The sequence below is a fragment of the Pogona vitticeps genome, chromosome 5, assembly GCF_051106095.1.
Source record: "Pogona vitticeps strain Pit_001003342236 chromosome 5, PviZW2.1, whole genome shotgun sequence".
Taxonomy (NCBI): domain Eukaryota; kingdom Metazoa; phylum Chordata; class Lepidosauria; order Squamata; family Agamidae; genus Pogona; species Pogona vitticeps.
In genome coordinates, this window is record NC_135787.1 from 75063862 (window position 1) to 75086100 (window position 22239).

A 22239-nucleotide genomic window follows, 5' to 3' on the forward strand; every position below is an offset into this window, starting at 1 on the left:
AATTTAAAAAATTGTGTAAATTACCTGGCTTGTATTACTTTAATATTTGTTTCCATTTACTAGAGTTAATGGTTATTTTTCAATAAAAAAGTGTTTGTATCATTGAAAGTTCTGTTATGTTTTGAAGACAAAAGTTGATGATTAATTCAGTTGAGTTGTTCAGTATGAGTTGTTTTTTCTAAACTAAAACATCAGTATTCAGATTTAATTGCAGTGTTGACACTTTGAAAGAAATAATTTGTTCTTCAACGTGGTTCTCTATGAATCCACACTGGTGGGTTAAACAGCGCCTGCGCTGGTTCCCCTCGGAACCAAAAAGGTTAGCTATCACTGGTCTACTGTGTAGGTGCACTAACACCAGGTGTGTGAATGCAGAGAAGGGCCACTTGAAGAAATAGAGTTACAGGTGAGCAACCTGTCCATTTTCTTTGCTGTTGCATTAATGACAGGCTCCAGTTTAATAACGCTGACTTTCCTAATAAATGGGTAGCGTGATTTAAGACCGTATTTCCCTTACACATTAAGTTCTGATGTGTGAAAAAAGAAGCTTCATGTATTTTAATATTGTGCACGCTTTGGTTTCAGTTGGGCTATTGTTGCATATGGGACAGGTAGAACTATTTGAGTGCAAGAGGTGATATTATGCAAATATTTGTTTTATGCAAACACTGAATGGTTATTTTATGTCCATAATCTTAGGAGTTTGGTGATTTAATGGTGTTAAGCAAGGGGACATGAGCTAGTGCAATATAGTGGATAAATTAATAAGCTTAATTCCAATAATGCATGGTTTCAGAGTTTTGCTCACCTTGAGGCTCATTCAAACATCGGAACTAATATGTTTCAAGTAATGCCGCTACCTGTAAAACATTTTTTGGGGGGCTAATAAGGGCATAATTGTGGTGTTTTAAATTTTTTTAACAAGGGTGATTTTGGTATGGTCTTACTAGTTCCTTCCAAAACTTACTTTGGGAGAGATTTTTTCCTATTATACTATTGGGGGGGGGTTTAAATAAATAATCATAATGAAAGAATTTAAAACAAAAGCTAATGTAGCATATAAGTAGCACATTACTAGCAATACAAAGATTAATGGTGAATTTTAAAAATATATAATGCATGATAATGTCAGCAGGTTGGGTAGCTCAGTGAGGTGGGTACCTGGCTGCAGAGCCAGAGGCTGGGTATGCAGTTCCCTGCTATGCCTCCAATAAATAAGAAGCAGTTAGTATGGCCTTGGGCAAGCACTCTCAGGAGGAGGAAATAGTAAGCTTCTCCTGAACACTCCATATCTAGAGCAGACCATACCCTGGCAAGTGCCATCATAAATTGGAATCAGCTTCATGGCACATCATCATCATTGCACTTTTACCTTGAATTATATGGGTTTGAGCATAATGATTTTGGTTATACACAGATTCCACCCCCCCCAAAAAAAAATTACAGCGGTGCCTCGCTTAATGAGTGCCCCGTTTAACAATGAATCCGCATAGCGATGGAGTTTTTGTGATCGTTTTTATGATCGCATTGCAATGTTTTAATAGGGTAAATATCGCATTGCGATGATTGTGGGGAAGCGCTTACCCACGATCATCCCAAAGGCCCTGCCGATCAGCTGTGTTGCGAGGGGTGGAGCGAGAGAGACAGCCCGAAGCACAGCTGATGGGCAGGGGTTTGCGAAGATTGCGGGGAAGCCAGCTTCGTAAACCCCCGCCGACTTCAACGCTCGTGCTCTCTCTCTCTCTCCCCTCGCAACTCCAGCCTGGGCAGGGAGATCGAGGCACTGCGCCGCCACCCTGGCCGTGGTGGCGCGGTGCCTCGGTCTCCCTGCCCAGGCTGGACCTGCAAGGGGGGAGAGAGAGAGAGCGTCGGCGGGGGTTTGCAAAGCTGGCTTCCCCGCGATCTTTGCAAAGCCCCGCCCAGCAGCTGTGCTTCGGGCTGGCTCTCGGAGGGGAGAGAGAGCTAGCCCGAAGCACAGCTAATGGGCAGGGGTTTGCATAGATCGCGGGGAAGCCAGCTTCGCAAACCCCCGCCGACTTCAACGCTCGCGCTCTCTCTCTCTCTCTCGCAACTCCAGCCTGGGCAGGGAGACTGAGGCACCGTGCCGCCACCCTGGCCGTGGTGGCGCGGTGCCTCGGTCTCCCTGCCCAGGCTGGACCTGCAAGGGGGGAGAGAGAGAGAGCGTCGGCGGGGGTTTGCAAAGCTGGCTTCCCCGCGATCTTTGCAAAGCCCCGCCCAGCAGCTGTGCTTCGGGCTGGCTCTCGGAGGGGAGAGAGAGCTAGCCCGAAGCACAGCTAATGGGCAGGGGTTTGCATAGATCGCGGGGAAGCCAGCTTCGCAAACCCCCGCCGACTTCAACGCTCGCGCTCTCTCTCTCTCTCTCGCAACTCCAGCCTGGGCAGGGAGACTGAGGCACCGTGCCGCCACCCTGGCCCTGGTGGCGCGGTGCCTCAGTCTCCCTGCCTAGGCTGGACCTGCAAGGGGTGGAGAGAGAGAGAGCGCACCGAAGCACAGCTGATTGGCGGTTCCAAAATGGCCGCCCGCTGTGTTGTGTCGCTTTAGAGGCACCGAAAACGGCGGCCAGATGGAGGATTTTTGCTTAAAGTTGAGTTTTTCCCCATAGGAACGCATTAAACGTGTTTTAATGTGTTCCTATGGGGTTTTTAGTCCCCCATAGCGACGAATCCGTATAGCGACGATTTTTTTGGAACGGATTATCGTCGCTATGCGGGGCACCACTGTATATTCCAATAAATACTCAATAAATACTGTGCTACTTATTTGTCCCCAGGAAGTGGCCTGAGAAAGGTAAGTCTCAGACTTATCGAGGCCCCTGTTGTTGTTGTGGCTGGCCCCCTCTCCTGGCACGGCAGCTCCATTTGGCAAATGGGAGGCCTATGTGGTTTGTGGGAGATCGCAGCAGTGTGCTGCTCCATGGCAGGGGAGAGGGAGAGATCATGCCTCTTTTCCCGCTCTGATGGAGGCTTTAGTTACATTTGGTGGGTGGGCATAAGAGTTATACACAGATTTTGAATTACACAGGGTTCTGGTGCCCCTAACCCCAACATTGTTGAATGGAGAAGTGTATTGCTAATGTAATTGGTATTTTCAAATAATATTTTGAGCTCACTGGCCAATCACTATCTCAGCCTACCTGTCTTGTTGCTGTGAGGATAAAATATGTTTGGAGAGTGGCAGGTTGTTCTGCCTTGAGCTCCTTGGTGTGATTATAATATGTACGGAATTATTGGAGCTCAGTAAATTGGAGTCAGAATAAATTTGAAGAACGTTTAGAGTTCTAGCAATAACTTGGATACTTCAAATGCTAAATTCCTCTTAGTAGGTGGATGAATACAAGCAGGCTGGCACAGGCATCATAGCCAGTACTGTCTCATTGCTAAGGTTAAGATAATAGTTTGTAGAATGTTACACTGCTCCATTCTCTTATTTTAAGCTCCCAAGTACAGTGGCGCCTCGCTTAACGATGTTAATTGTTTCCAAAAAAAACACATCGCTATGGGAAAACATCGCTAAGCGAAACACCATTTCCCATAGGAGTGCATTGAAAACCGGTTAATGCATTCCAATGGGAACGGATTACCGTCCTTAAGCGAAAATCACCATAGGAAACATCGCTAAGCGAAACAATGTTTCCCCTATTGGAATGCATTGAAGCCTATTCAATGCATTCCAATGGTTTTGCGATGTCCGTTTTCGCTATTTTTAAAGTGTCTCAAAATGTTCAAAAACTGTTTTAAATGCTTGGGATCGTTAGTGCACCTTGTAAAACCTTTGCAAACTTAATTTGGCTTTGTTCTGACTCTTCGTTAATTTTTGGTGAATTCCCCCCCCCCATTGGAATGCATTGAACTGTAGGTTTGACAGCTGTCAAACCTATAGTTCAATGCATTCCATTGGGGGAGGAAAAAAATCACCAAAAATTAACGCAGAGTCAGAACAAAGCCAAATTAAGTTTGCAAAGGTTTTACAAGGTGCACTAACGATACCAAGCATTTAAAACAGTTTTTGAACATTTTAAGACACTTTACAAATAGCGAAAATGGACATCGTTAAGCGAAACAGGGGGACCTAAACTGTCATCGCTAAGTGAGGCAAGGTCCCGAACATCGCTATGCGAAATTTCCCCATAGGGAACATCGCTAAACGGAGTGCAAAATCACTCCAAAAACCTAATCGCTAAGCGAATACATCGTTAAACGAGGCAATCGATAAGCGAGGCACCACTGTAGTTTTAAACATGGTTATGGCTCATGTTCAACATATGTTTAGTGTAAGTCAAAGTTCTTCTTTGTGGCGTCTGTGAATGCACACAAATGGGTCTTGTCTGTGCCTGCGCCTGCGCTGACATTGTCAGAATATTCTAGAGCTAAAAGTAACAATTTAATGGGCTGATCCCCTATGAGGCACATGCTCCCCCCACTCAAGATTCTCCTCAGTTCCTAAAATTTGTCCACCGGGCACGAGAGTTATATAATAAATAAGATACCTGTGACGAAACAGAGGGGAGGATGGGTGGGTAGTGTAAATTCACAGAAGACCACTCGAAGAACCATGGTTACAGGTAAGTAACCTTTCTGTTTCTCTTCAGTCCATGTTTTTGGAACTGTTTTTTAATTTCTGTTAAAACATCTCCAAATCATTGTTTATATAAATTATTTTATAAATAAATTATTGAAAAGAATATGGTTTGGAGGTAAAAATTCCCACTTCCCACCAAAAATACTCCTGGTTTAAATATGCCATGATATTTGCCAGATTTCTGTTGTACTTGCTTTTAAAATCTGCTTCTAAAACACAAGGTTACCAAAGCACATGTAACTCCCTACTGATCTTATAGGCATTCAATCAATAAGGAATGTCAGAGTATTGAAAATTTACAGGCCTGAACAGATAAAAACAGAAGTAATAATGAGCTATCATGTTGTACAGGTGTGTGATTTTTTTCTCTCTCTAGGAGATGAACTCTGAACCAGCAACGCAAGGAAATGTTAGTACTGAACGTGGGAAGAAAAGAACTGCAACAGCAGCTGGAACAGAGAATATTCATCAGAAAACAGAAGAAAAAAAAACAGATGAAACGGGTCAACCTGCCCCTGCCAAACCCAGGAGAGGACGTCCACCCAAAACTGAAACTCAGGGCACCACCACAAAAAATGCTGAAACAAATAAACCGTCTGGTAGGGGACGGAAGAGGCCACTACCAAGTCAAGAAGGTCCAGGGGTTTTAGAGGCAAGTAATGCCAAAGCACCAAAACAGCAAGATATAGTAAAAAAGGCAGTACCAGCACAGAGACAGATCGATCTGCAAAGGTAAACATTAATTTTCTGCTAAAAGAATTTTTCCTGAATCTATAGTAGACCAGTTGTAATTCTGGTATCAATAATAATTTCCATTATTTACATGTGTTCTGTGCTGTCAAATCACATTCAGCTTACTATATAACCCCAGTAGATTTACCAAGGTATGTGAAATATTGAAGGAGTGGTTTTACCTGTGCCACTCTCGGTGCATTTCCATGGCCAGACATGAATTTGGGCCCATATCTCTCTTGTAGTCCATCACTGCCCATTAAACCACACTGGTTCTTACTGGTTAGTCATTTAAGGCCACCTATATTTTGCAGCTTACCTGTTAGTTGGATAAACTGTGTTTTGCGTGCAAGTGCCGTATATAGTGGTATCATCTACAATTTTAGGTTTCTGTTAGGCTGAAGTTTGAAAAGATACTGGCTGTATATAGATAGCTGGTGTTTTTAAAACTTAGGGCTTCAATTCTGGGATAACTTCATAGACCCTCTTGCACTTCCTTCCCTGCTTTGTGTTTCCGGACACCCCCCCTTTCACAGCTTAACAACAGTCCATTTCAGTGCAGGTGGGGGGTTGATGGCATTATGTCCAGGTCCCTGCTTTTGTCTTCCCAATGCATATGAAGGAACTAGATTTCCCTTTGGTCTGCTGTCTGCCTTCTAGCAGTCCAGCTCTTCTCCAGGTGTATGTTTGCTGGTGGAGACTAGCAGCAGCATAATAGGATCGATTTCAGAGGATTTTTCCTAACAGGAAACATGGCAGGTGATTGTGCTGAAAGCCTCTGTTGACTCCAAGAGTGTGATAGGACAGACTGTGTTTTATTACATGAGCCCAAGTGATGTGAAGATCCTTCAAAAGAGCAGCTGCAGCAATGTATTCCCCAAAAAGATTTCCTGTTTTATTCTCAGTACAGTCTTGGGCAGGGGGATCCGGGCTAATTATAAAACTTTTGTTTGCTACTGAATCAGTCTTTCCTGAGTTGACCTGACTTAGAAAGAGTTAATCAGTACCTTAGTCATGTCACACCTTGACCACTGCAGTGTGTGTTGTGCAGATCTGGGATCTTCAGCTGGTGCAACATATAGCAAACAGCTAGGTTTCTGATTGATGCAAGGTACAGTATCATGATCATATGACTCTGATACTGTACTTTAAAAAGACCTGTCCTGGTTGCTAATTGCTCACCAGGCCCTATTCAAATGTTGGTTTTAACCTGTTTGAGCAATCTGTCTTGTTATGGGCCTGTCTAGACTTAAGATCTTCAAAGGAAGCCATCTTAAATATATAAGCAAAATCAGAGGCTTGCCTAACAAGCATGTGGGAGATGACCTCCTATTTATTTATTCATTCATTTATTTGTTTGTTTGTTTATTTATTTATTATAATAAATTAACTAATTAATTAGTTAATTTAATTACATTGCATTACATTTTTACCCTACCCATTTGAAGGTTAGGGCACTATTCTGGGTGACTTACAATAAAAGTATCCACAAAATAAACCAAGATTTAATGATAAACAACAAAGAAGACGTTAAACAAAAAGCTGCCCCCCCCACCTTAAATGAAATCTATAAGATACATGATAGCAACAGCCTGTTTGGCTCCTAGGCTGTGGAATATATTTCCTTCCAAGTTGTGATCTGTTTCCACGCTGAGTGATTCTAAGAAGTAAGAAAAACCACATCGTACTGGGGTGTGGTGTCTAGCCTGCCCTGTTGTGTTGTTGTTGTTTATTTTAATTGGGTTTACATATTTTATTGATTTTAATAGTTTTTATAGATTTCTTGATTTTATGATTTTTAGTTAAATGTAGTTTTGCCTATTTTTATTCTTTAAGATGTTTTAAAGCCATCTTGTCTACTATATTTTAGTGGGAAAGTGGAGTTGAATTGTCATAAATGAGTAATACTTTAAGATACAATACTATCTTCTCATACAAGCCTGCCCAAGCTTTAAGATCTGCCGGAGAGACCCTTCTCGTGGTCCTACCACTTTCAGAGGCCTGCTTGAAGGGGACTCAAGAGGGCCTTATGTGTCCAGGCTTTGGAACTCTTGGCCAAGAGAAGCTGGATTTGTCCCGGCTGTCCTTTCGACAGCAGATAAGGATCTTTTTATTCAAACAGGTCCTCAAATTAGATTTTAATCAATCAGCTGTATTTCTTTCTAAAGGAAAATTGTTGTTTATATTTTTAATCAAACATCTGAAGTGCTTTAATTTTAACATAAGAAATTTAATTTTGTTTTAATGTTTGTACGTTTATTGTACTGTACTTTAGTTTTCTGTCTTTTTAACAGTTTTATAAGCCACCTTGAGTCCTAACTATGGGATAAATGTGGCATATAAATACAATTTTAAAAACCCAATAAATAGTGTTGTTACTTGGGAATCAGAAATTCAGACTGATATATTGCAAATCAGCCAGAGATCCACCAGAACAGCCAGGCCTATCAATTCCTTGGTTTAAAGAAAGTGAGTCAACTACTTAGTTTCTGAGGCTTTCTCAGGGTATAATTTGAGTAATAATGAAACATATTTCATCAGGCTACTCATCCATTCCCTTTGTCAAAAACAGCAACAGTCAGCAAGAGAGAAACCCTGTTACATATATATAGGGTGCTGAAGGGGTATGGATTGCCCACCCTTAGTTCGGCACAGGATAGACAAAGCACCATTCTCCAGATGCTGGCAAAGGTTGATGTGAATTGCAGTTAAGAGATGGGCAGGCCTGGGAAGAAAAAAAACAGGGTTTTTTTTGGTTTTTTCCAAAGCCATTTTTTCTGGAAAATTGGGTGTGTGTGTGTGGAATGTTTAATATGTTCTTTTACAATGCTAAATAATATGTATATGACATGTATTCAAACATTTAGTTAATGAAGCACATTCCTACATGTCCTAAATATGTTGATACTCTGTGCAGAGCCTATTTGCCATTTTAAAGATAGTTAAGAGAAATCTAATGCTACCCTATAAAACCCCAGTCAACTTTCTAAGGACACAAACACAATTCCTGCCTTGGTTTAGTTAGAATTTTTCTCCCAAATGATACTCCCATTCTAACATTTTTCAGAAGCCAGGTGCTGGGAAGTGATGGAGATTCACTGTTGGAGATAGAATCAAGTCCTGGATATTCTCCAAGTGAAATGGATCTTTTTAAACTTTGTGAGAGCAGCCAGGAAGAAACTGAGGATACAGATCTAACAGAGGGAGGCTTCCTGAAGGTGCAGAAGGCAGTGTATACAGGGCTTTGTTCTTTTGTATCATGGTGGGTGCTGGAAGGTGGTGGTAGTCAGTCCATATATAGAAATAAATGGCTGACAGAAGTGTGGGAGATCAAAGGGCCATTTCAGTATGTGACACCTCTAGTTAAATTAGATGGTGCTGATTGAAAATCTGGGAGTATGAAGTGCTCCATCCTTTGCTTGCCATTCCATTTCTAGACTCTTTCTAAAGCATATTTATGATAATTTTCCTGTATTGATTTAGTGTAATCAAATACATTGGCACTTTGACGTTCTAAACAATATTGTGCTAAACATACTGCAGTTTGCTGTAAATATGAAGTGTTGTGTTCACAGTGAATTATTTGATCAGACATTTATTCTGGACAAGCAGATGTCTTGAGTATTATAATTTTCAGCACAATCCTATGCATGTATTTATAGCAGTACCCTGCTTAGTGATCTGGATATGTTCTAAGAAAATGGAAGACTAACTGAATCAGTGCTAATGGGGCAGTTTAAGATTGTGTCTTATGCCAAAGTTCCAGAGGCTCAGACCACATCCAGAGTTAAGCATGGGGATTAGGCTTCAGGTGTGCCTCAGCCACAGAGCAGGTGAGTTGTGCCCCAGAGCTCCAGTGTACTTCCTTCAGGTAGACCGGACCTCAATCAGGCACCACAAAATGGCCACCCAAGCATGTGCACTATAATGAATCAGTTCTATTCAGGGTCACATGCAGGGTATTATTGTCTAGAATTAAATCCCTCTGTTTTCAGTGGGGCTTATTCAGAGGTAAGTATGTATGGTCTTAATTATTTTTTAAAAAGAGATGTGTCTCTGAAAAGGGACAGAAGTTCATTTTCTGATCGAACTTATTTCTGCAAGTGTCATCTTCTAATTTTCTTTTCCCCCACAAGGTAAAAAGAAAACTTCCTTGCAAAGGGAGGAAAGAAGGGCCAAATGAAGGCATGCTCCAAGCTTCTGCAAAAACCAAGCAACTTTCTGTATAGGAACTGATAATACTTCAGATCACACAGCTTTCAGCTCTGAAAAGACAGAAAAACTGCTTCCCTTTCAGATAAAAGTAATCTGCAGAAACTCTTGATAGAGGCTAAAAGCATCTGTACTTATTTCCCCAGAGACTTTTTTATGAAAAGTCAATAATTAAGCAAATTGCTTAACACTTTATTCCAGTTTCTGCATATCTGGAGTTTAAAAGTGTTTTACTTCATTAATTTTCATGCTGCATTTTTTAAAAGGAAGTCAGAGAGAGGTTCTTAGAGCAACTTTAAAAATTCTCAGACCTAGAACCAGGTATTGTCCACTTTTTTTGAAGAAAAAAATGGAAGCCTGCTGAATGATTTTTAATTGAAGACACATGGAAAATACCTTAACTGTCATTTGCTTTTTTCTTTTGGAGACTCTTATGTATAATTTTTTTTCAGCAATGTAAGATGTATAGATTTTCGGTTCCTGCTGTGAAAAGTCACATAGTGGCAATTTTTATACATGTTGCTTTCTGACTTTTATCAGAGTGGGAGACTAATCACTTCTTGATTAATTTGCAAGTAGACATTTCATCTTTTTAAATTTCCCCTCCATTTTAGTTTAATATAATTTGCAATAAATGTACATACTGTTGGTTGTTTTATAAAAACATATATCACTTCTAAATGGGTTTACTCCTGTGGTTCTGTTGGAATATTCTAAATTTTAATGGAGTAAAGACAGCCCAGCATTTGATTTTATAATGTTGTCGCCAGATTTTTATTATTGATGTAAAAAAATCAATTTTTAAAAATAGTTGGATTTTTGGCAGCTTTGTAAGGAACGTTGGAAATGTTTAGGGTTGCTCTCAATTTTAAGCATTGTGCTGATTGAAAGTAAGTCTTTTATATGTTTTGTCTTCCTGTCCCAGCTCATTTTTTAATGTTTAATTTAGAAAGACTTGCATCAATATTGATTGCCCCCCCCCGGCATTGTTCAGCATACTGTGTACACTTTTATGTACACGTGATCATATTTAAGTTTGTTGCATAAAATAAATGCTTCTAGGTGTCATGGTATTTTTTTTTAATAAAAATATTTCTGCACGGCATCTCCACATCCATGGGGAAAATGCCCTAATGCTCAGAGAATACTAGCTTTTAAATGTTTGCTTTTCAGGGAGGGGATGACCTGTTAGCAGACAGGACTGCAGTATTAATAACTCCCTTCATAGATTAAAGATAGCATTAAAACAGGTATGAGTATATAGTTAGACATCACTCAAGATGGGTAATGAAGCATAGAAAAATTGCTCTGCAAACCAACCTCAGGTTACATCAAGGTAAAAAAATCAACTTTATTCTGAAGGGTAAAGAAAGTTGTCATATTGTGCAGCACCTCTGACACTAAAAGTTGCCAGATCAGGAGACAAGAGGCATGGTGGAAACTCACAGTAACACAGCAGCTAAGGCACAGAGTCAGAGATTTGTCTTGAAGTTATTTGAGGAGACCGTGCTTGAATGTGTTGTTTCTTGACCTGCTGAATCCAAATCAAATTTCAGCATAAATTTGCGTTGCAGACACATACATACTCTTTAATTAGGATTCATGAAATTGAGAGCAAGATAAGAGAACTACTGCAAAATGACTAGTTAAAGTGTATTTGGGGAAATAAAGTTTGGGCAAAATGTATGAAATTGGTTGCAAAGCATCATTTGGTTTAATATACAAAATAGCTTGCTTTTCTAGGAACTTCTAAAGTTTTTTTTTAAAAAAGAGACCCAATTAGCCCTGACATACAAAGAAAAAAGGGTAAGATAAAACTTTGTTGAGCAGCTGTAGTCTGCGGATTTGGAAGCTTGCATATCTTCATGAGTGAAGAAACACAACTGCCCTGTCTCAGCAGCTGGACTTCATCTTCAGAACATTAGTGAACTTCTGGAAAGAGCTTGTTTTCTGTGTATCACTTAAAACATTTATTTATTTTATTTATATCCCGCCTATCTGGTCGGATCAGGACCACTCTAGGCGGCTAACAAGATACATGTGTATCTTTTTGCTTTTATTCAAGTGAAATGTTAGAAGTTTTCGAATTAAGAGGCAACATTCATGAGGGGCATAGAGATGACAAATGTGGCTTTTGTTTTGAGTGCCCCCTCTGTTCTGATTTTTTTTCATTAGAGATTAAACAAAAATACAGTATGGAATCTGTTGACCCCACATAGAAGACAGTGGTGCGTCAAAAATAGTAACTTGACAAGACACAATTACTGAATTACTACAAGAATAATACTTCTAAAGATAACTTATAAGGCACATTGTGGGAGTTAATTGTAAAGTAACAAATTGTAAATAGTAATGATGGTTACTATTTTTAAAGCAAAGTAGGACAGAACAGCTATAAGGGGAGATTGCATCATCCTTGCTTGTGAAATAGCCTTCCAGTTTAGGGCTACTCCACAGAAAGCAACATTGAATGACAGAACATTAACTTTTTTCATGAGCATGGAGCTCTGAAAAGTTTGGTTGCAAGACAGTAGCCCAGCTCAGACATGAAGGTGTCTCCTTAACAGGAGAGTGCCCCAGGCTACTGCCATATGAGCCTCTCCTCAAAATATTCCTATTTACCAATGATAGTTCATTCTGTCCTTTCTGATTCTTGACCATCACTTTCCCCATTTTGTCTTTTAGACATACCATCCTGCTGGGTTGACACCAGCTAATTCCTTCCCTATGCTATCTAAACACCAAGGGGTAGCTGAGTCTCCTCACTAGTGCTAGTGCACATTCCTGGACAAGGCAGCAGCATAGAATACACAGCTGCCACTTTGCATAGTTTGGTTTTGGGAGTGTATTTTGAACTTTTGATAATTATTCTACCCCATTTTCCCAAAAATAAGCCCTAGTAGGATTTTTCAGGATGCCCGTAATATAAACCCTACCCCAAAAATAAGCCCTAGTTAAGTGAAACCCTGCCCTCCACCTTTGTGCAGCATTGTGTGCCAACTAGATGACATGACTAAAATAAAATCCCCTGAAAATAAGCCCTAATTAATACAAGACCCTGCCTCATTTTCAGGGAAACACAGTATGTCTGTGTTTTGTCTTTAATTTGGTAACCACAAATTCAGCCTTCTTTTGCCTTGTAAATCTGGAAAAGATTACTATGTAACAGATAGTCCATGTAACTGGAGGATGCTTATGTTGATTATTGGCCTAGGAATTGAAATTTTACAAACAGCTCTCCATTTTCATGTATGGGAAGGGTTCACCGTGTGTTAGACCCAATATCTTGCTGTGAGGGCAGACATCTCTTCATTCCTTCTACCAGAACACCTGGACCTAGAGTAGAATACCTCAGCTACCAGCTTAGGCAGAGGAATCCTATTTGTGAATATTAAGTAGCTGTGTACTGTCTTATTGAGCCTGCCAGAGGAAACAGAAACATAGCAGTAACTCAGAACCAGGTTCAAAAGGCTAAGAATTATTCATATTATAAAGCGTCCTCTCAGATTGCAATGGGTACTCTTTTGAGATTTTTATCCCCTCATGTATGAACTATTTAATATGGTAAGTCTCCATGCATTACTATCACTCACTTCGGAGCCATGTGAAAGAAAGTGACTTCTGATATCAGTCTTCATCACCCTGCCTGGTGTTTGAGACTGGGGGGAGAGGGGCAACAAGGAGCATACAGAACTGTGCTGATCCTTAGAGAGGCAATTTGGATAGTGATCACTCAAGCATCAGTTATTTTAACTGGCTCTTTAAGAAAAACAAAAGATACAATTAGTTGGCTTACCAAACATTTTAGGCACATACATGCATATCTTGCTGGCCCATTGCACACCATCCTCGATATGTAATGACATCATTACATGGCATTTAACAATGGTGTGCCACTCTCTATTCTAGACAACTGTATTATCACAAAATGAGATGAAGACCTTCACAGGGAAACATGCATTTATTGTTAAGCATTTGCAGTGGAAATCAACATTTTTAAAATGTGTATTTTAAAAAACTGTACAAAAGTGTTGTGTTTTCTTAGGAGACAAACACATCAATGTTGTATTCCAGCCCACTTATTTGCTTACAGTGAGGTGAAATGTTCTGTTGAGATCTTTTAAGTACCCTTTGTTTAAAGTTTTTTTTTTTAAGGATGGAAAACAACAAATAGGTCAGCAAGGATCTTCAACATTACCAACTTTTTAGGGGTGCCCTCCCTAGTTACCAGTATAGCGTACGATACTGCAAATTTAGTAAAAGGCCCTTACAGTATTTTGATCTTTTCAGCATAACTTTGAATGACTACATTTCAGCCTATAGTGCAGGTGGATCCTTCCCATGCCATTACAGTTGGGTAACTAGAAAGGACCACAACAGACGTAATTCTTTCTCTCTCTCTCTCTGGAAAGGATTCAGAGTAAAACAAGAGGTAAGTAGGCAGGTAAGGGCACTTGAAGCTCTTAAAAGCACAACATGGGAAGAGGAAGAATAGCATATTCTTGCTGCTGGACTGGGTTGTATTCCAGGCACATAGCAGGACGAGCAGAAGCCTGCTGTGTGGCAGACTTGGACGTACTGATGAAGCAGCAGAGTGAACGAATCAATGCTTCCAACAGGGGTCCTCCATGCACAGTGGCTCCTTTTACAATGACACCACTCTTCCAACACCACCTTGCATTCCTTTAAAATCACTACCTACAGGGTGTTTGGCCAATCTTAAACCCGAAGTAACTACTCCTTAGCCTCCCTCCTTCCTCTAATTTTTACAATTAATAATGCCTATGGGTCCCTACAGAATAATGCTGATGTATTGTGAATAGCACACACAGCTATCAGCATTAATCCAATAAAATTCAAATTTGGCAAAGGTGATTGTTCCTGAAACTCACAAAAATCTCTCTTCCAGCCAGTGAAGTCTTATCCATTTTCCATTGTAAGAACTGGTCTGAGAAAAGGCAGGAAAAATGTGCTTGAAAAAGTTCCAAGTCATTACTGCCATTAAATGATAAAAGGAGACAAAACGGCTTGATATTGCTATCTCCCCCAGATGTGTACAGTCCACAACATTTTTTTTCTATTTAACTTGGGGAGGGGTGTTGCATAGTTTATCCACATTGCAGAAATCTGGTTGACTGGAAGACGGAATGATCCCTTTAATCAATCAGATGGTTTTTGATGCAAAAACTGCAGTTTCATACCTCAAATACACCCCAATATATTTAAAGCAAAGAGTTAATTAAAGCAAAGAGTTATTACATATAATTAATTCATAACTAGAAAATTTAAATCGGAGATCAATATAAGTGTTCCTCAAAAGCCTTAAGATTTCAAAAGCACAGACCACCTGGAATGGAAAAAGGTTTCTACCCCTACCTATGTTAACACCTTTAACTGCAGCTTCTTTATTATTAATTTGCCCCCCCCCCCCAGGAATCTGGAGAATCCATTAAATATATGGAATGTTTTGGCACTTACAAAGGGTTCTTACAATTGATGAAGTCTCTGCCAATCGGAAAGTTCTTTCTTGTCTCTGCAAGACCAGGTTCTATGTCTCCTCAGTATCCGTGGTATTTAACCATCTACTATCTTATTTACTATTGTTTACAATTCCCTGAAACAGAATTTTGCATATCATAGACTCAAAGAATAGGAAGGAACCGTGAAGGTCACCTAGCCCAACCCCTCTGTTCACTATAGGATCAGCTCTACAACTTACGGACATAACTATGTGGAATATAACACGGCATATAGAACAGGCATCCACTCTTCTACCATTGGAAGCGCAAGCCATTCCTAGAAAGATGTTCCTCAGTGGAATTTTTAAAAACTAACTAGCAGCAGAATAAGAGCTACTAAATGGTTGACCATTACTCAACTCAAGAGTTAAACTGATCCCAACAGAATTTAAAACCTATTAACTTCAATTACCTACCAATCACTACATACATACCTTTGGCAAGTAAAAGTACCAGTTACCATGCACCTCTGTTATAGATTTTATTTTATTTAGAATAGCACTTTCTTCCTCTGCCTTCTTCAAGTGCAACAGCAGAATCACTGCCATTGTACTAGAACCATAAAAGGGGAAATTAGCACCTGTACAGTCATTCATGTGCACATTCATTTTGCACACATAGAGCATGTATGTGCACACACAAAGTAATTTTGCAGTGGGTGCAGTGTAGCCAAGATAAAAGATACAGTTATGTTTAGCATAAGCTTTTTCTCCTGTGTTCAAAGCTTTATCAATTTTATTTGACACAATCATAGAAAGCTTCCCTAGAAAGATTATCATTCTAGATGGAAAGGCAGGAGACGTTTTATTCCATCTAGCCAATCCAAGTTCTTTCCTTTAATAAGTTGCAAAGAACAAGGAAAATGTATTCTAGCAGCCATTTACACAATTACCACCAGGGTAAACAATGTTGTAGATGTTCATTAAAATATAGACCATTTTTTTTAAAATATACAAACACAAACGGAGATGGCCAGGGTTATGCTGCCCCTGGCTACTATTTAACAAAAACTTTGTTGAGCAGCAGCAGTTTGTAAAAAAAAATAATAAATATCAAGGAAAGATCAATAAAATCACATTTCCTTTGGCATCTGAAAGTGATTTACATGACAGCAAGGTAAGCCACATAATCAATGGATGCATAAATAGGATATGAAGAGATCAGTGTCCCATATTGCACAGATACAAACTACAATGTCTTTTTCTATCTGTGTCCTAATAATCTGAAACTACAGCTTTGATACGTTGCAGAAAATCATTCTGCGTTGAGGTCATGCCTATCTCTTCTAATTCTCTACTTTGCATCAGATGCTTAACATAACGTAAATGATTAGCAAATTTGCTGATGCAGTCCATTGTCTGTTCTTCAATTAAAACATGGACAGATGTAAACTTTCCTTATCTACAGTACCAAAGAATGGGGTGGGGTTAACTTTACAGAATCCAAAATTCTTAGAATGTGCATTTGCATTTCTGCATTTGCTCAGACTCCTGAAGCAACTCTATAATGAATTACAACAGATATGACTCAGAATTACAAAACTAACAATCAGGAGACTTGATCTCTCAGAATGGATAGATTGACTATATGTACAACTGTTTTAACTGAAACATTTATCATACATACAGTAAAATAATCCCAAGACTTCCAAGTATCAGCTGGGGAAAATGCACACAACAGGGACTTTTAAAAACTCATCATAAGCAACCTCTACCTAAAGTTATAGCTAAAGTAATAGGAAGCTATTGCCCCAAAAACTGACTTCATCACAGCAAATACTAGAGGAAAGAGGTGGCATTCTTGGGGTTAACAGAGAACCAGTTCTTCTCAATGAATTCGTTCTATCCAGAATTTATTGAAAGAGGTTTGACTTCTGCATAAGAAACAAAAGAGCAGCTCCACTTGTTTGTGCTATGTCCAAATATACCAAACCTTTATACAATTGTGTAGAAATTACAATGGTTGAAACACTTTTACTGGTTATTCAAAATATACCACCTGAAGTGGAAAACTAGGCTACTTTAAATGGCACATACCCACACATTCTGGAGAGGTCCCAGTGTGACACTGTAGTGTGTGCAGCTGAGTGAGCCCTAGGGTAAAGGAAGATTATGTAGGATTGCTACTCATTAGGTGCTGAAAATGCTTCTGAGTAGGCCATCATTTTGATTTGTGAGCACATTTGGAAAGTCTTAGGGGAAAAGTTACAAGAATGAACACTCAAGTACTTCAGCTGGTGCTCTATTCAGTTAACCCTACTTTTTAAAAAGTGTCTATGTAAAGTACAAGCATGCAAATATAAGGTCAGTCCACAGGCACATAGGATCCATGTTAAAAAGAACAGTAAGGTAGCTGGGATGAGTGACACCAACAACTGATGATTACGGACACAATCAGGTGTTCTGAATAAATTCGTAAAGTCAAAATCCTGATGCAAATTCCTGCTAGTCTTGGTCACATTGCTAATACTAAAGTAGGCATGTTGTCCCCATTGTTTTAGCCAAGCTCAAGGAATTTACAATATTTAGTAAGAAAAAATTAAAGTATTTCCCCCCTCTTTTTTCTTTAAATTTACACAGACGTTTAATCAGCTTTATTTACAGAGCAGTTTTTTCAGTCTCCAATAGTGCCCAGATAGCATCAGGCAAGAATGCCAGTTTTTAAAAGAGAATCTATATAGAAACCTAAAAATAACAGATGGTGATGCTCCTCATGAAGGGGCAAGCTGGACTACAGAAGCAGTTCTCTACACATGGCTCAGTTACTCAGAAGTAGTTCTGTTGCTGTCTCTACATCCCATGATTTTGATGACAAGGCCACTATTACTGCATTCTGCAAAGACAAAACAGTAATAATATAAAACAAATGTTATTGAAACCAGAGCTATACTTGTTTACACAAATCCCAAATCAATGTGTGAACTGAATGAAGGTGTGCAAACTTGTTTAAATACAGTTAAATTAAGGCTAAATACTTAACAGAAAATCATTAATTAAGTGGTTCTCTGGCATATCAAACTAGCAAAAGACTTAGTATCTGCATAAGTAATATGCACAGAAGCTTCTTCCAAGTTAAGGGGGAAAAAGTAAGATAGTATTTTAAGGAAGCCGCCTTTAATCCAAATTCTATCTCATCTTCCAGCAAGACATATGCTCTGAGTTGCTATTTTAAAAGTACTGAATACTTACCCTATCAAAGCCCATAGCGCAAAGGTTTTCTATCTTTTTGGTGTATTCTGGACTAGAAACTGGTGCTCCAGCATACACGTGGGCCCAAAGTCGAGCTGTCTGTTTAAACATTTCTGGATTTTGTTTATACTGTACCAAAAAGGGGGGGGGGGAGAGAAAGAAAAGTGAACTCATACAACAGTCCAAACTCAATGAGAATTTTGTATTCAAACACCTATTTTTCACCAGAATGGCTTTGTGTTACCTTGTAATGCATTTGTGAAATAATTGCCTAAGATTAGAGGAAGAAACATGGCCTAAAGCATTTTATAGCTCGCAAAATCAAACATTCTGGTGTCAAATTTGGAGATGTGCTGCTGAAATGTGCAGGTAGAAACATCTTTAAGCCACAATTTTGATAGTGTGTGCACGTGCATATCGCAGGGTCTCCTCAATCTGTTGAAGACACCATCCTCCTGTTAAGGCAATGTAACTTGGTGGTCTTATATCTAATAACACTATTATTGATGCCTGTGGATACAAATGATCAGGACTGATCCTGACGCTTCTGACATAAATACAGACTAGTTGGATAGTTTTGCTTAAGTTATACAGTGGTGCCTCGCTAGACGATGGTAATCCGTTCCACTGAAATCGCTGTTTAGCGAAATCATCGTCTAGCGAAAGGCATTTCCCCACTGGAATGCATTGAAACCTGTTTAATGTGTTCCAATGGGGAAGAATCGTCATCGTATAGCGAAGATTGACCATAGGAAAGCCGCTTTGCAAACAGCTGATCAGATGTTTTTAATCGCTGTCTTGCGAAAAACGGGCCCGAAAGCACCCATTTTGCGAGGATCGCCCCTAGGGAAGCCACTTTGCGAACTGCCGATCAGCTGTTCTAAATCGTGTTGCGAAAAGAACGTTCCGCGAAGCACAGACCAAATCATTGTCCACCAAAATTCCCCCATAGGAATCACTGTTCTGCGAAGCAAAATGGCTGCCGCAAAACGTCGTCATGCGGATTCGTCATTTTGAGGGGTAACTGTCTTGCGAGGTACCACTGTACAATGCAAATTGTTGTCCACATGTAGTGCTGCATGGGATACTCTGTTACAGCACAATTAAATTATGTTTTTCTTTTGTTGAGAAATAAAATGGAGGAAGACATAAATAAAACTGATACATAGATACACTCTTATCTCTGATTTGAGGTCCTAAATATAGGGTGTGTGGGTACAATCACATTGCTAAAATTTTAGAGATTACATAATGTTTTAAAACTACAGTAGTATCCACCAACTAGTTTAAATTAAACATTATGCCAGCAATTCCTGATATTAATAAATTACAAATCTGACGGCAGTGATAAGCTCATCCATATAAGGATATCTTCAAAATAATGATATTCCTATACTAAAATCACTTATACATTGGGACATGTAGTGCAAACCTGTCAAGTGCAACATTTAGCTATATATAGTCAGAGCTCGACACATGTACAGATTTAAGAAACTAGATTTGGTGGACAGAGTGCCTGAAGAACTATAGATGGAGTCTCGTAACACTGTACAGGAGGCAGCAACAAAAACCATCCCAAAGAAAAGGAAAGGCAAGAAAGCAAAGTGGCTGTACAACAAGGCCTTACAAATAGCAGAGAAGGGAAACCAAATGCAAGGGAGAGAGGGAAAGTTACAGAAAACTGAATGCAGACTTCCAACGAATATCAAGGAGAGATAAGAGGGCCTTCTTAAATAAACAGTGCAAAGATATAAAGGAAAATAACAGAAAGGGAAAAACAAGTGACCTGTTCAAGAAAATTGGAGATATGAAAGGAACACTTTGTGCAAAGATGGACATGATAAAGGACAAAAATAGGACGGACCTCACATAAGCAGAAGACATCAAGAAGAGATGGCAAGAATACACAGAGGAATTATACCAGAAATTTCTGAATATCCCAGACAACCCAGATAGTGTGGTTGCTGACCTTGAGCCAGTCATCCTGGAGAATGAAGTCTAGTGGGCCTTAGAAAGCATGGCTAACAACAAGGCCAGTGGAGGTTATGGCATTCCAGTTGAACTATCTTAAAAGATTTTAAAAGTTAAGGTGCTACACTCAATATGCCAGCAAGTTTGGAAAATTCAGCAGTAGCCAGAGGATTGGAAAATATCAGTCTATGTTCCAATCCCAAAAAAGGGCAGTGCTAAAGAATGCTCCACCTACCGTACAATTGCACTCATTTCCCACACTAGCAAGGTTATGCTCAAAATCCTACAAGGTAGGCTTCACCAGTATGTGGACCGAGAACTCCCAGAAGTACAAGCTGGATTTCGAAGGGGCAGAGGAACTAGAGACCAAATTGCTAACATGCGCTGGATTATGGAGAAAGCCAGAGAATTCCAGAAAAATATCTACTTCTGCTTCATTGACTATGCAAAAGCCTTTGACTGTGTGGACCACAGCAAACTATGGCAAGTTCTTAAAGAAATGGGAGTGCCTGACCACCTTATCTGTCTCCTGAAAAATCTGTATGTGGGCCAGGAAGCAACAGTTAGAACTGGATATGGAACAACTAAGTGGTTCAAAATTGGGAAAGGAGTACGAGGGAAAGGAGTACGACAAGACTGTATATTGTCTCCCTGCTTATTTAACTTCTATGTAGAATCCATCATACGAAAGGCTGGAGTGGATGAATCCCAAAACAGAATTAAGATTGCCAGAAGAATTATCAACCTCAGATATGCAGTAGATACCACTCTGATGGCAGAAAGTGAGGAGGAATTAAAGAACCTCATAATGAGGGTGAAAGAGGAGAGTGCAAAAATGGTCTGAAGCTCAACATAAAAAAAACTATGATCATGGCCACTGGCCCCGTCATCTCCTGGCAAACAGAAGGGGAAGATATCGAGGCAGTGACAGATTTTACTTTCTTGGGCTCCATGATCAATGCAGATGGTGACAGCAGCCACAAAATTAAAAGACGCCTGCTTCCTGGGAGGAAAGCGATGACAAACCTAGACAGCATCTTAAAAAGCAGCGACATCGCCTTGCCGACAAAGGTCCGCATAGTCAAAGCTATGGTTTTTCCAGTAGCGATGTATGGAAGTGAGAACTGGACTATAAAGAAGGCTGACCACTGAAGGATTTATGCTTTTGAATTGTGGTGCTGGAGGGACTCTTGAGAGTCCCCTGGACTGCAAGGAGAACAAACCTATCCATTCTGAAGGAAATCAACCCTGACTGCTCACTGGAAAGACAGGTCCTGAAGCTGAGGCTCTAATACTTTGGCCATCTCATGAGAAGAGAAGATTCCCTGGGAAATACCCTGATGTTGGGAAAATGTGAGGGCAAGAGGAGAAGGGTATGTCAGAGGATGAAATGGTTGAACAGTGTCATTGAAGCTACCAATGTGAATTTGGCCAGTGGGAGGCAGTGGAAGACAGGAGGGCCTAGCATGCTCTGGTCCATGGGGTCACAAAGAGTTGGACACAACTTAACAACTAAACAACAAGACACATGTACATTTATCATGTTATTAAGAATGCAGTATCTTGCATGGAAAGAGAAATCTATGTAGCAGATCATATTTTAAATTTAAATCATTCTTCTAATAAAGTTATTGGTGGATTTGATTATGAGGATTTCCCAGAATGAAACTGCTTATTCGCTCACTCACAAGATTAACCATGATCAACTGTAAATAAATTTGCTACACAAACATCTTTGTAAAGATACAGAAAAGGTATGCCCAGTATTGGATATGAACAGGATAGAGAACTATTAATTTGAGGACACACATATTACTATAGGGATGGGTATCAGCTAAAGAAAAATGTACAGTTCTCGGCTGAATTGATAAAATGGCTCCCAACAGACCTTCAATATTCTTATAAAGATGCTTGTGTAGCATATCCACAGCTTATCAGTTAAGTCTTGTGAGTGAGTAAATAAGCAGCTTCATGCTGGGAATTTCTCATAATCAAGTCCACGAAGAATTTTATTAGAA

The 22239-nt window shown here is 39.7% G+C and overlaps 2 protein-coding genes across 9 annotated transcripts in view; one reads left to right on the forward strand and one right to left on the reverse strand.

Moving 5' to 3' along the window:
- PDS5A (PDS5 cohesin associated factor A) overlaps window positions 1-10611 on the forward strand; it is an 83274-nt gene extending 72663 nt beyond the window's left edge. For 5 of the 7 annotated variants that reach the window (XM_020786187.3, XM_020786192.3, XM_078393986.1 and 2 more), the window contains exons 32-34: window positions 4976-5331; window positions 8399-8549; window positions 9468-10611. In XM_020786187.3, coding sequence (XP_020641846.3) covers window positions 4976-5331; window positions 8399-8549; window positions 9468-9560 — 600 coding nt within the window. In that variant the 3' untranslated portion in view covers window positions 9561-10611. The remainder of the gene's footprint in view (window positions 1-4975; window positions 5332-8398; window positions 8550-9467) is intronic. The other 2 variants (XM_078393985.1, XM_020786190.3) reach the window with 2 other exon arrangements.
- A 4919-nt stretch (window positions 10612-15530) lies between these two features.
- Window positions 15531-22239, reverse strand: part of UBE2K (ubiquitin conjugating enzyme E2 K) — a 39283-nt gene continuing 32574 nt past the window's right edge. For both annotated transcript variants that reach the window (XM_020786197.3, XM_078394002.1), the window contains exons 6-7: window positions 18251-18379; window positions 15531-17894 (exon numbers count right to left, since the gene is read on the reverse strand). In XM_020786197.3, coding sequence (XP_020641856.1) covers window positions 17820-17894; window positions 18251-18379 — 204 coding nt within the window. In that variant the 3' untranslated portion in view covers window positions 15531-17819. The remainder of the gene's footprint in view (window positions 17895-18250; window positions 18380-22239) is intronic.